General features: G+C 38.9%; 1 protein-coding gene across 3 annotated transcripts in view; it reads right to left on the minus strand.

The window, feature by feature from the left end:
* Nucleotides 1-881: 881 nt before the first annotated feature.
* Nucleotides 882-13,852, minus strand: part of MIS12 (minichromosome instability 12 (mis12)-like protein) — a 320,193-nt gene continuing 307,222 nt past the window's right edge. The window contains exons 6-8 of one of the 3 annotated variants that reach the window (XM_089395035.1): nt 1,459-1,611; nt 1,282-1,344; nt 882-1,136 (exon numbers count right to left, since the gene is read on the minus strand). In XM_089395035.1, coding sequence (XP_089251161.1) covers nt 1,319-1,344; nt 1,459-1,611 — 179 coding nt within the window. In that variant the 3' untranslated portion in view covers nt 882-1,136; nt 1,282-1,318. Of the gene's footprint in view, nt 1,137-1,281; nt 1,349-1,458; nt 1,612-13,852 lie in introns of all 3 variants that reach the window. The other 2 variants (XM_089395033.1, XM_089395034.1) reach the window with 2 other exon arrangements.

Raw genomic sequence — 13,852 nt, forward strand, 5'->3', positions numbered from 1 at the left:
GGCTAATTCTCATCAACTCCGTTGTGAAACAGGGCACTAGAAAATGCCAAAAGAAGTGTGGGAGGAAAGAGTATGCATTTTTTGTTCTTCCGGAAAAGTGGAAACAGAAAAACATTTCATTTTAGAATGTGAGGCATTCAAAGACAACAGGGAAAGTTAAGCAGATACGTTGGCAGCTAGCTCTTGGGATAATCTCTTTAGCGAGGACTTTGTCGAGAAACTGGAAGCATTTATTTTGAAGCTTCATAGAAAAGGGTCGAATACATCAAGCAAATGAAGAGGCAATATGTCCCATAGGCTATCTTTAGCTTCATGGACATTAAAATAATTTCTGTCTTTCTTTCTTTCTATGACACTTTGACGATTCCAATTTTGGGATTTTCACCAAAAAATCTGCTTCGGTAGTTTTCGACCAACTTTTTAATATTCAAAAGTTTAATACACCCATCAACCAATTATATAATAAGGCGTGATAATAAAGTCTACTAAATTGACTAGCTTATATGTGACTAGGGGCAACCATCAATGAAAAGGATAAGAAAATGTGCCTGCTTTCTCACACGCTCAACACTTGCAAATAGATGTAATTTAGATGCTCTAAAACATTTGGAAACCTGGCCCATAAATGTGTTTTTATTGTAGTAAGGAGATGGATTCATAAAATGGCTTGTTGAACGGCCTCAACCAACCCGAATAATATAATCTAATACAATTTTGAAAATCCAGTCCATAGAAAACAACAATTGCATAAATTCACACAGCGCCACGTTGAAGGAATCCCCAACCAGTCTGAATAATATATTATACAATAGACCACGTAGAAGGAGATCAACCATATTACAATGCCCAATTGACTTTGAAAAGTATGAGATTCAACAAAGAAACATGAAAACAAGAAAACCACGGATCAACATTAAAAATAAAGATCACCAATATAAAAGTTTAATAGGTTGATGATCTTATAATTTCAATATTGGAGGCAGGACTTTAATCATAAATATCATTGCAACGTATTTCGTGTGAAACTTGTGCCATCTGTTAGATGTGCACATACATTGCATTGTTTCTGATTTGCTGGAGCCCGAGTAGACTAAGAAGCTACAGATTGCAATGCAGCCGGACATTCTCCCAAAATCCTGTTACAAAACTTAGAAATTCATTCTCTGTGCCGTTCATATCATCTTATTGTATGGCGCTGTAACATGCATTATGTCTTCCAATAAAACCATTATAATTTATCCATAATCTAAAATCAACAGAAAGAGACGACGGGATACTTACAGTAAATGTTAGGTTCGATTCATAACCTTGAAATCGTTTAAAAATTGTTGTAAGTCCTCCAGACTTGCTTCAAAACGTTCGGGAGAAACATTATCCACAAGAAAAATATCTAAACATTAAATTGAGAAACGAATTTAGAATCAAGAAATTGTAATGACAACTTAGCAACATGAATACCTTTAACGTTGCCTTGAATCTCTTTTTTATTGGTGTGAATTAGGTTGGGGTTTCTTATCCTCTCAAGACGTAGTTTTTCCATTTTTTCTCTTCTTTCAGTCTTCAACTTTTCCATTTTCTCATGAAGCTCTGAAGCGGTTCTTAGAATCTCTGCTGCAGAAATTCAACATGTTAGAAAAATTATGTGCCATGTATCACAAAAGATCCTTGAAATATAGCATGCATTTGAAGGGGCTTCAGGGAATCCATTGTTATAAATGAAATTATAATATTTATATTAATGTCCACACTAAAATAGGTATATGGGATTTGGAAGAATATCATTTGATAATAGCAACAAACAGTGCCTAGTGCATCTCCTAAAAAGTCCAAAATCATAGGTGAATGAAAGGAAACAAAGAAAGAAAGATTATATAATAAAATGGAAAGAGGGAGATGGAACCCAAAAGGATAACCCTGGGAAGTGAAATAAATAATAATCTAGAAGAAGAGAGCATCCCAATGACAAAACACACCATGACAACTCCTGCAAATGCAACCCAGACAATGGATGCTGAGGAAGAGCAGCATCTTGGCCAACATCAAGATCTAAATGGTAGCTATCACCATCCACGACCACAAACATCCCAAGGCTGAACTTGATAATGGCCTACAAGGAATGGCCAACCTTGGGAGGGCATGGTTGTACTATCCTAGTGGGAAGAAATTGATGCCAACAAGTCCCTCCAAGAAGGAAGAACCCTAATTATTGGAATTATTCCATGATATTTGTGCTAAGAACAAGAAAAGGTGGAAGTGCTTTTATGCCAGTTGCAGAGAATAATAGGATGAGGTGGCTTTACAGTCTTTAGTACAGAGAGGCATCTTTTTACTATTCTGTTACTGCTTCTGTCAGTGACACAACTATCACTCGAGTGTTTAACACCTCTCGTGACCAGGAGAGGTTGCGAGGAGGAGATAACCAACTGACTAGGCCTTAAAGTTGTTTGTAAGGCACATTTTCTAAAAGTGACTACCCCTGCATGTACGAAGCTAGGCATCTCTTGTTTAGATAATAGAGGAAGGTAGCAAGGGGCCTACCAAATTCTTTGTAAAAGTAGGTGAAATTTTGCTCGGATCTCATAGTAGAATGGGGTAACTTGAAAAAGAAGTCAATAAATCCTTCCCTTGCATGGAATTTGTTGATCCATCTTGACACGTAACTGGTGGGAGTATACCCTCAACTAGACAAACAGAATTATGAGGCCATGACAATAGTAATGTTGTATATAGTCGGAACAAACAATGAAACCATCATCAATACGCAAGAATTGCTCAACATAAAAGGCAAGCTTAGGAGTCAGGACTTGGGAGGTTGCAGGGGATAAACCCAATAGATCTAAAAGTACCACCCATTGCAATCCTTTTTATTAATCTATTAATCTCCTCCTTGTGGAAACGAAAGTGAAACAAAGGCATTAGGGGAGTATTGTTAAGGAGTGAATCAGTCAATAGAGACACTAATGGTGTTAGCCTTCAAGGTTACTCCGAATGTGTTTACACCATGTTTGGAGGTGCTTAAGAGGATGTGGGGTGCATGGTGTATAGATAACCCTCGGTTGTTCCATAGATATCCTTTTTAATTAATTTATTAATCTCCTCCTTGTGGGGAAGAAGGTGAAACAAAGGCATTAAGGGAGTATTGTTAAGGAGTGAATCAGTCAATGGAGATACTAACGGTGTTAGCTTTCAAGGTTACTCCAAAGCTGTTTACACCATGTTTGGAGTTGCAATGAGGAAAAGGTAAGAAGGGAGTATTGCTAAGGCGTGAATCAATCAATAGAGATACTAATGGTGTTAGTTTTCAAGGTTACTCCAAAAGCATTTACACCATGTTTTGGGGTGTCTAAGAGGATGTGGGGTGCATGGTGTATGGGTAACCCTTATTACATAAGGCAGATGGCTTGCTTAGTGATTGTTAGACTTATGTGGATGCTTATGGGTCATTCTTCCTTGGAGCACAGGAGACCTAGATAGCATGATGGCATGGAAAGTGGGTGGCTTATTTGGAGGACAACTTAGCTTGGAGGTGTTGAAAAATGCAACTAGGTTCAGTCTTCATAATTATCATTGTACTTATATCTATTTCATGTACAAACAAAAAGAAGAAAAAGAATTATTATTATTATTATTATTTTCTAGTCCAGATATGTTCTTTATGCTTCTAGGCTTTATTGAGTCAAAAATAAAATTTGCCATGTGTCAAAGTCCCATTTGGACTATTTATAAGAAAAGGAAAATTTTATTTCAAGTCAAAAGAGTCATTTTGTCACCCACAAGACCAAGTTGGCATTACCTAGATAAGTACGTTAAATTTGTAACTATGGTCGGTCTTCATAATGTACTTGTGGTCACTTGATGTAATTATATTTATCATTGCAAAGCATATTTATAAATGCTTGAGTCAAAGAAAAATTCATTCTGAGTCAAAGTCCCATTGTGACTTTTAAAAGATGTAAATTTTAATTTTTAAAATGAAATTTTTGGCTCCAAAAAGTGACAAGTCAGCTTCCCTCCAAATCAAGTCAGCCCTAGCCAAGAGACATGTCCATTCACCCTAGACAGAGACCTAAATTTTTGTCTCATTGATCTTGACTATCTTCTATTGTGCATGTTGTTTACTGTTCTATCCACAATTTCTTGTTGTTATTGGGTGATTGAATATAAATTGGAAAAGTGAATGCTACTGGAAGAAGGAAATGTTTAAGTCATTGTTACATCATAGAACATTGTGAAAAAATAACACGGTTTCAGAGCTTAGGTGAAGACAAGCCCAAGGAAACAAGAGCAATCACCCCTTGAAGATATCTTACCTGTTGTTGAAGATCATTTGACTTGGTCAAGATGTCTTACCTCATACTTCAAGATTGAGGAGAAACTAAATGATTCCTTCAACTCGGTTGCTTGGAGTGCTAGGTTGGATCTGACTTTGGAAGAGAATGACGTTAAGGTACCTGAGCCTCTGAAGAATGCAACTGTTGTTGTCAAGTCCAAGCACAAGAAAGGAGAAATCAAGGCTAAAAACATCATATTGATTCCTTGAAGGATCTTCTGATTACTTATGTCTCAAAGATGAAGAAGTTTAAGGAAATGTATGACAAGTTGATTGGAATGAATGAGGTCAACAATTTTAGCCATATCATCACTTTGAGGAATCAACTCAGGGACAGCAAGATGAACAAGGGTGAAACCATTCAAGCATACTTCATGAGGATATCACAAGTCAGAGATCAACTTTTGTCTATTGGTGAGATAGTACCTGAGATATGGTGTTGATTACACTTGGAGGCCTCCCTATGTATTGGGTAACATTTATCACAACCATTAGCAAAAATAACAAGCTCCCCACATTTGATGAGCACTAAGGCGAGTGCACTCAAGAGGAGTCCAAGATGATCTCTAGAGGAAGAATTCAAAAGCATGAAGAAAGTGAACCTACTACATTTTCTACTCAAGCCAAGAAGAAGAAAAAGAAAGGAAGGCCCTCAAACTGGAAGTCAACAAAGCAACATCCAGGATTTGAGAACAACAATAGAGGATTCAAGAAGGACATGTCCAAGATCCAATGCTACAATTGCCACCAGCATGGTCATTATGGCCGAGATTGTCCAAATGGAAGAAGTGCTCCAAGCAACAAATTTGATCAAAGAAGGAAGAGAGGAGGACCCCCAGAATGAGAACAGACTCATCGTCCTAAGAGATCAAGGAATTCAAGGTATGATAATAATGCAGCTGAAACTCAATCTGAATACTTTCTTATTTCTGCTCTTTCTAGTTCCTCTCCTCCAGATTCTTTTGATAGTTGGTTAGTAGATAGTGGGGCTTCTAGACACTTCACTAGTTATTGTGAAGTCCTCTCAAACCTAGTTGAGAGGGAGTCCAATTTGAAGATTATTCTTGGAGATAATGCTACATATCTTGTTAAGGGGACTGGGTTTGTTTCCTTTCATTTGGATTTTGGTCAAATTATACATCTACAAGATGTTCTATATGTGTCGGGATTGAAAAAGAATCTTGTATCTATATTTGCCATGGAGGACAAAGGATTCAAAGTTGCTTTCATAAATGGAAAGGTCCTTGCTTGGCCAAGAAGGTCTAGCTTGAAGGATGCCTTCACTCTGGGGTCAAGAATTGAAGGCCTTTATAAAGTCAATGGAAGACCAATCCAAGCATTGGTCCATGATAGTACTCATCAATGTGAGTTGTGGCATCGAAGATTCTCACCTTCACTACAAAGCTTTGCCTAATGTGAGAAAGATGGTTTCTAGAATGCCTAAGATACGACTAGATTATGATGGAATGTGTTAAGGATGTGCCAGTGGAAAACATGTGAAGGGACCATTCCGTTCTAGTAGCAGAAGGTCTAATGGAATACTTCAACTTATACTGATCTCTATGGACTTGTTGCACCTATTTTGTCAGAAATCCAAGGAAGCAGTTGTACAAAGTTCAGAATGATCAACCAGCCAGTTCTTATGTCATTGTAAACCTAATTTCTGCAAATTATAATGTAAATGATGCTAGTATGGCCCTTTTATTATGTAACAACCTAGGTAAGCCTCTGGTTTTGGCAATGAATTCCATCCTAAAAAGTTTTCCATCTCACTGTATAATGTGTGTTTCTAAACACGGATAATCAACAGAGTTTTTCTCTCCAACTTAAACCCTAAAGCTAGGGTGGATTTTATTAACAAGGCCTTAGGTGAGTCTTAGTGTTCTTAGTCAAGTCTATTGTAAAAGTGATTTGGGAATAATCTAAGCTATTTGGCTAATTATTTTATTAAAGATCACTTGGTCTACTAAATCATATTGTGTCGCAGAATTGGGTAATATTTTGAGGGTCTATAACGAAAGGGTATTCCCCCTTTAAAGGTTGAATTTGTAATTATCTAATGTAAAAAATATTTTAGTGCATGGTCCCTCGCAATTAGACACCATGGCTAAAGTATTTGAGGGTGGAAAAATAATTAATCCCCTCAAGTGTCAACTAATTAATTTTTCTAGCGAAAATAAACTAAATCCTAAGCCATAAAATTAATTAATTTAGAGTCAAAAAATTAAAATTAGACAAATTAATTTCTCCAAGTGGAAAATGACTAAAAAATTTGTGGGTCAAAAAAAGCTAATTTTTGGAGGTCTCTCACCATGGAAAAAATGGATATTTAAAAAAAAAATTGACCCTTTGGACCTTGGTGGTTTAGTCAAAATCAAAATTTTCAAGAAATTAATCCAAAATAGTTATTTTTGGATTAATAAAAAATGGTTTTTAAGAAAAATTCGAAAATTCCTCAAAAGTAAATATTTTCGACGGTAGGTCCATGGGGTCTTGGATAGACGATGATCGAGTGCTCTGTTAAGACATTCCTTGATGTGAAGCCACCGGTTCAATTCCCCGCCCTGATCGAGGTGATATATCGGACATGATGAAGATGTAGTCCCACCAAGCTTAAAAAAAAAAAAATCGACGGCAGAGATTAAAAGATGATCAAATATTCATCAACAGTGGAGATTATTTTGACAGGGATCAAGCCAACTAGCCATTAAATTCCACTTCAGTGATTTATCTATAAATTAAAATCCATTTGCTTCTCAAGTCACAATGATAGTGACTCTGGTCTAAATGTAATTTTGTAACGCTGGTGTGAAGCCATTGTTTTATTGGGAACATTTGAAATTCATAATAAAAGACTTTGGGGTTCAATTCATAGTGTCTTTGTCTCATTGATCTGTGGTACGTGCTGGGTATGTGCTTTCCTATATTGTGCTTCAATATTATGTGAATTGTTATTTCATTTGTAGATGATAGGAGCATTCTATTGGTAAGTTTTGGGCTTATCTTAGGTGATCTAACTCATTGTATGATCTAAAAATTGTCTTTTAAGAAACATAAAGAGTTTCCAGGTTCCCCGACCCTTGGGCTCCAAGTTCATAGACTGTGGGCACAGGCCGACCTTGTTTGGGCTTTAAGAAATTTATGTGGTTTTCTTACTTCGCTAAGGCTATGGTTAACATCTATCTTTCGAAATACATTAATCTATTGCCATTATCATAAAAATTATTCTTCAAAAGATCTTTTAAGCATTGTATATTTGTATATTTTGTAAATTATTATTTTTAAATAATTTTTGTAATAATTTTTCTAACCCTTGTTTTGCAGCTAGTTGGGGTTTGGGAATTTATTTTTCAATTTTGTATATATTGGGGTTTTTGGGTACTTGTAATTTTATTTGTGCAGGTGAGATTTAGGAATATTTGTTGGGTTGGAGCTAGATCTAGGCCCTTGAGAGTAAAATCTAGTCTCCAAATTTTTTACAAGGCCAGCATCAAGAAATTTTGCAATGAAATTGAAGATCTGAAGCAAATTTGAATTTTAGCAAGGGTTTCAAATTTTTTAAGGTCTCCAGGCCCAGCGTCTTCCCGTCCTAGCCTAGCCGCAGCCCTTTTCTAGCCTCCAGCCCTAGTCCGCAGGCCTATTTTGGCTGTTGAGGCCTTAGCATGGCCCTTTTAAGGGTTGTCGTCATCCCTCCTAGGCCTTTCAGGCCTGGTGGTGGGCCTTAGTGGCTTCCCATCCCCTATCATAGCCTTCTCCCTTCCTCGACCTGCTTCATTCCTCATCCTTGGGCCTCATTTCCCCTCATTCTCCCCTCCACTCAACCTCCTTATCCCTTTGTCCTCCCCTGCTACCCTCCTATTCCCTTTGCTGCCTCTTGGCAGCCCTCCTCCTTGTTGTCAAGCCTTTAGGGCTTCTAGCCCTTTGCTGCAGGCCCAATCAAGGGCTTCCTCCCTTCTTGGCAGCCCATTGTGGGGTTTTCTCCCTTAGTCACAGCCTCTTAGGGCTTGTTTGACCCTAGCCGCAGGCTTAAGAGGCTTGCTGCCCCCTCTTCCTAGCCATTCCTTGCCTCTCTTCCCCTTATTTGCCTCTGTGGGTGGTTTGTCAAATTCTGGACTGATCTATTGGTCTGTTTTTACAGAGATTTGGAGATAAATTTGTATTTACAGGTGTTCCAGTCACTAGAAAAAATTTAGGCAAGTTTCTTCAAGGCCTTGAGCCTAAGGGTTTGGTCTCTAAACTCTATGTTTTCTCACTGTTTGGCTAGAGCTAGTAAAATAATTCATAACAGTGGTGAAATGTCATTTGAATGCCTCAGAAATCATACATAAGTTGCTTAACACATTAAGGAATTAATTGCATGAGTTGGGCATCTATCATTGGGTGTACTTCATGATTTCTAATGAATGTCATATCTGTTTCAAAAGCTCACTGAAGTCTGATTCATACAAGTGGTAAAACAATCATAAAGGTGGCCTAAAATCATCTAAGCGAATCAATAATTCATTGTATCAATTGGCTTGTCATTTTTTGGCCCATTACATGGCTTATTGCTGACTGACATAAGCATTATAAAGGTCTGAAAATATATCAGTGGCATAAGCATATTTTCATTGTTTTCTCTCTATCTCAAGTATTCTAATCTAACTCAAAAGGAAGTAAGGATTTTATGAATTTTTGGCATATTTAGCATTGAATATCTCACTGCTGTCATTAATCATAAGGCTTTCATTGTTTCATGCTCTAATAGTTCATTGTGTAATTGATTTGTTTTATCGTGCTATTGGATAAGGACTCTAATGCTTGTTGTCTTGTGAAAGTTCCATAATCCTAATTTTGCACTAATTAGCTCACTCCCTAAAAGCACATAATCAAATGATTTTGGTTGCCTAAGTAAATAAATCTAAAAAGCTCATTGGATATTGGTATCTATTATCTACCATTGGCATAGGAACCTTGGTGAATAGTGTCATTATTGTCATTCTTGTTCCATTCTCATTATCTATTTATAAATGATAACTTTACATTGACATTTGAGATCTAAGAGTCCTTAACTTGGAAAGCTTCTAATTGTCTAAGAGCATTATCTCTTTTGAGTAATCATCATTGGCTAATTGTCTTAAGTGGATCAGTGCTTCATATTGTGGATCTTTGAGCATATTGATGATCTCTTCCTTTAATAGCATATATCTTGTTGATTAGCATTTGGGCAATTGCATCGTGATTATCTCTTGTTTATTGTTGCCTTTTTTAAATTGGCACTTGTTTTGTGGTTGAGATAACCTTTTTAAGAATTGTTAAGTACTTGATATCTTAACTTGAAGTAAATCATAACTAAGTACTTAAAGAGACATTTAAGTAATTTCACCTTAAGAATCACTCAACGCATCTTGTACCTCATCCTAGAGTTAGCATTGCATTAATTAACGTACCTCCAAGCATAAGCTTGGTTGATAAAGGATAGGACCACCTTTCTCATCTAGCTTGAGGAGCCTAGCACCTCTTTAATGGTTAACACGGTGCCCTTGCAGTCATTAGAGCCACAGTCTCTGCAGCGTCAGAGGCACCAAGTGGTTAGTATCTGAGAGGAAGTATCATTAATCAAGCCTTTTCTTGCTTCCCCTTGGCCTCATTTTCACAACCTACTCTAGAGACCAGCGTCAAAATAGTTAAGAGGAAGAATATACATAGAATAGGCATTTAATTAAAAGTAACCAAGATCCTTGCATCACACCTATGTCTTAGGATTTGCATAGCATATAGGATAGTTAAGCATTCAAGCAACAGTTGTTCATCTGGTTACTTGTTCTTTAATCGATATAAAGCAAGAAATTGACTCCATAAGGCACTGGTCTCACATCTAATAATTTAATGATTAATCTAATCCTTAAAGCTTGCTAAATCAACCAAGTGGCTAGGCCATTCAATTGCGTATCCTTGACTTGTTGGTTGCCAACAAGTCTTGCATTCTCATCTTCCATAGGGACTACCCCCCATAGCCTGTCATTGGGAGACAGCTAGAACGGAGAGGTCGGGGATCAGAGTGATATCCCTTGACCTGAGTCATTGTCGCGATGTCTATACAATCTGAGCGACAACAGGTTCCATGCCTGTGACCTCTCTTAGGGGCTATTTATAGTATATAATCTCTGTGGATGATTTTTCCTGCAAGACATGGATTTTTTCTTAAAGAAAAGGGACAAAGCATTTGACATGTTCAGGGACTTCAAGGCACTAGTGGAAAATCAAACTAGAAAGAAGATCAAAATTTTGAGGACTGACAATGGAGAAGAATTCACTTCAAATGAATTCATAAACTTTTGCAAGGAAGCTGGAATGAAGAAGGAGACCATCAAACCTTATAACCCTGAACAAAATGGTGCAGCTGAAAGCAAGAACAAAACTGCCATGGAAGCAGTCAAAGCTATGTTGCACATTCAAAAGTTGCCAATGTGTCTATGGGTAGAAGTTGCTAACATTGTTATCTATGTTCAAAATAGAAGTCCTCACCGAGTCTTAGGTGACAAGACTCTCGATGAAGTCTTCACAAGTGTGAAACTAGAGGTTGGATACTTGAGGATCTTTAGCCGCCCCATTTACTTTCATGTGTCGAAGGAGAAGAGGACCAAGCTGGAAGCTTCAGGAAAGAAGGTATTTTTGTTAGTTATTGTGACAATTCTAAAGCTTATAGAATATATGTACTTGGTCAAAGGAACATAGAGTTTAACAGGGATGTGACATTTGATGAAGATATTGCTCTTGGGAAAGCAAGGGGCACTCCCCATACCAATGTTGAGAGAAAGGATGATTCCATGGATGTACAAGACAAGCCTCCTATGCCTAAGCCTAAGCCTAATTTTGTTGATGAACCCATGGCACCCATGGTGTTGAAATTTCTAAGTCTATCCGTTAGAAATTTTATTTGTATTCTTCTAGTTAATTTCTCCTACTTGTTAATTACAAACAACCTATTTAAACATATAAACATCGAAATAAACACAATACAGTCTCAACCATCTATAGATCAACAGCTGAAAGAAATAGCAAACACACAAGTGACACCGTTATTTTTGGACAACTCGTCCCCAGAAAAGCCCAATGCAAGAAAACCGGTGCAACAATTCTGAGGGTTATATTATGATGCAGTATATGAGTACAACTGGGTACCAAACTGGCCCACCCGACGAAGAGAAATAACTGACAGTAATACCTCTCTATTTTGAGGGAGATATTCAAAAAATCTGCCCCACGAAACCCTCTCAAGCAACACTGACGCATTGCGTCAGCCCTCTTGGCCTTTGCGTCAGCCTCAGAACCCTCTGCGTCAGCCCTCTGAGGCACTGTGCAACCTCTGGGCCCCTCTGCGTCACTCCTGCAACCCTCTACGTGGATGATGCAGGCCCTTTGGCCTCTACGTTATCTTTGTTGGGCTCTGCGTGGCCTGCTCTAGCTTCTGCATCTGCCTCTCTCCCTCTGTGTTGGTCTCTCGACACTATCTCCACCTCTCTGTCCAGTACTCACTGCCCCTCGTCGCTGATCACTAATTTGACTTTACTTAGCAACCCCGCTCTAGTAAATCGAATGACTGATCACTTTGGTGTGTTCTCCAACTGACCCTCAAGCCTCCTATTATACTTTTCTTGTTGGTCCTTCAACGACCGAGATTACGTCTCTAATCAATGACTAAGATTAGATTTGGCTTGATCCATGACTTTTGGAACCTTCTAACCCAGTTTTATATTAATACCCATTAATATTTTATTTTTCCTAAGTTTAGACTTAGGAACTCCATTAAAAATAATAATTATCTAAATATCTCCGAAACCGGTTAGAATCTGCCCAAACCATTTCTGGGTCTTGGAGATCTCGTGTGCTTTAGCCTCTCCACCAATTTTCATGGCTAGAGCACATCCGATGCTACCCAAAATCAACACTCCCTCTTAGCGAGGATTGTGCTCTAGTAATACTCCACACTGAGCATCACTCTAATTATACGGCACCGGTACCTATGTTGATGCTAGGCCTCCCCACCCAACATCCTTTTCACTATTGCATCCATACGGCAGCTCCCTCTACATCCGTTCTTCTGCTGATCCTTTCTCCCAACACTGCATCTGAACTGCAACCCCCTCTCATCATGCTGCATCGTGCTACTGCTAACTGTTATTGCATTGCAACTCAGTTACTGAGAAGTAAGTAAGTGATCCACCCAACTACTAACATCCCTGTCAAGCTAGAAACACTCTGATGTTGAAGCTCTCTCTGTCACTAAAAAGTGCTCCCTAAACTGCCTTTGCGCTCCTGCAACAACTCCCTGCCTCTCGCACTGTTGCAACCCTCTTCGTGCCTCTCGCACCGTGGCAGCCTGCTAGCCTTGCGCTGCCCAGGGACTCCTGCACTGTAGCACTCTCCGTCGCTTCATCCGCATCTGTTTCTACCAACATTCGCCAGTACTACTACTCTCTCTTCGGGGCTCCCGTAGCAAGGTATAATCTAAGAGGTTGGGTACCTCAAGGATCCTGCCCCTCATTGCCTGTAGTATTCCTGACTACAGCTCGATATCTCCCCACCTCTTCTCTAGAGGTACATGAGCACTCATGGCACAATCGTCATCCACGGCCATCTCCGCTCCTCTGTTCCACTCTCTCTGAGTCTCTACTCCCCTCCTGGAAGTTCTCTTCTTGACTCCCTCTGAGCCTCGATTTCCCTCCTGGAAATCCTCCTCTAGACTTTCTCTGAGTCTTGATTTCCCTCTTGGAAATCCTTCTGCCAATAGTCGAATCGTACCTCTGATCTCCTTTGCTCCTGCAACAGTGAGCTTGATTTCTTGGCTAGAAATCCGCCTAAGTAGCGACTCCCTCTACCTTGGTTTTGCCCTGTTAGGTATTGTTCTGAGCACAACACCCCACCAGTTTCACTCCTCGCAAACTGCCCACAGCTTCCTAAATCCCAGCAACTAGCTAAAGACTGAGCCTCTAAGCTCTGCGCATTCCCAGCACTAGCTAAAATGCTCCCCCAACCAACTGCGTCAACCCTCTTGGTCTCTGCGTGAGCCTTTTCTGCCCTCCTTAGCCTCTACGCTGACCTCTCTCTAGCCCAAACTAATGACGCAGTCCCTCTACGTCAACCCTTCTTCATCGCTTTTTGCTAGGAAAGCTTCTGTCACTCGGGAGAGTTGTTTCTACTGCAAATGCTTTACTTTAGTTGGTGCCTTCCAATGTTTTAAGACTCCGACTCCGACTCCGACTCGGCCGAGGATCGACTTCGACTCCGACTCCGAAACGGTAATGACTCGGCCGACTCGATTTCAATGACTCGGTCGTTGTAAAAAATACATTAAATATTTATTTTTTTTATTAAAAAACATAATTTTAAATATTTTAAACATAATTTTAAAGATTTTCATTCATGTTTCCAAACACACAGCATTATAATATAGATGGAAGACAACAAATGATCAAAGTAGGCTCATGAACCAATCCACTATATCAAAATGGTACCCAATGGCAATACATAGTCAACTGT

This window comes from Pinus tabuliformis, chromosome 1_2 (assembly GCF_031772625.1).
Source record: "Pinus tabuliformis cultivar Carrire ecotype Pingquan chromosome 1_2, CPIR1, whole genome shotgun sequence".
Classification (NCBI taxonomy): Eukaryota; Viridiplantae; Streptophyta; class Pinopsida; order Pinales; family Pinaceae; genus Pinus; species Pinus tabuliformis.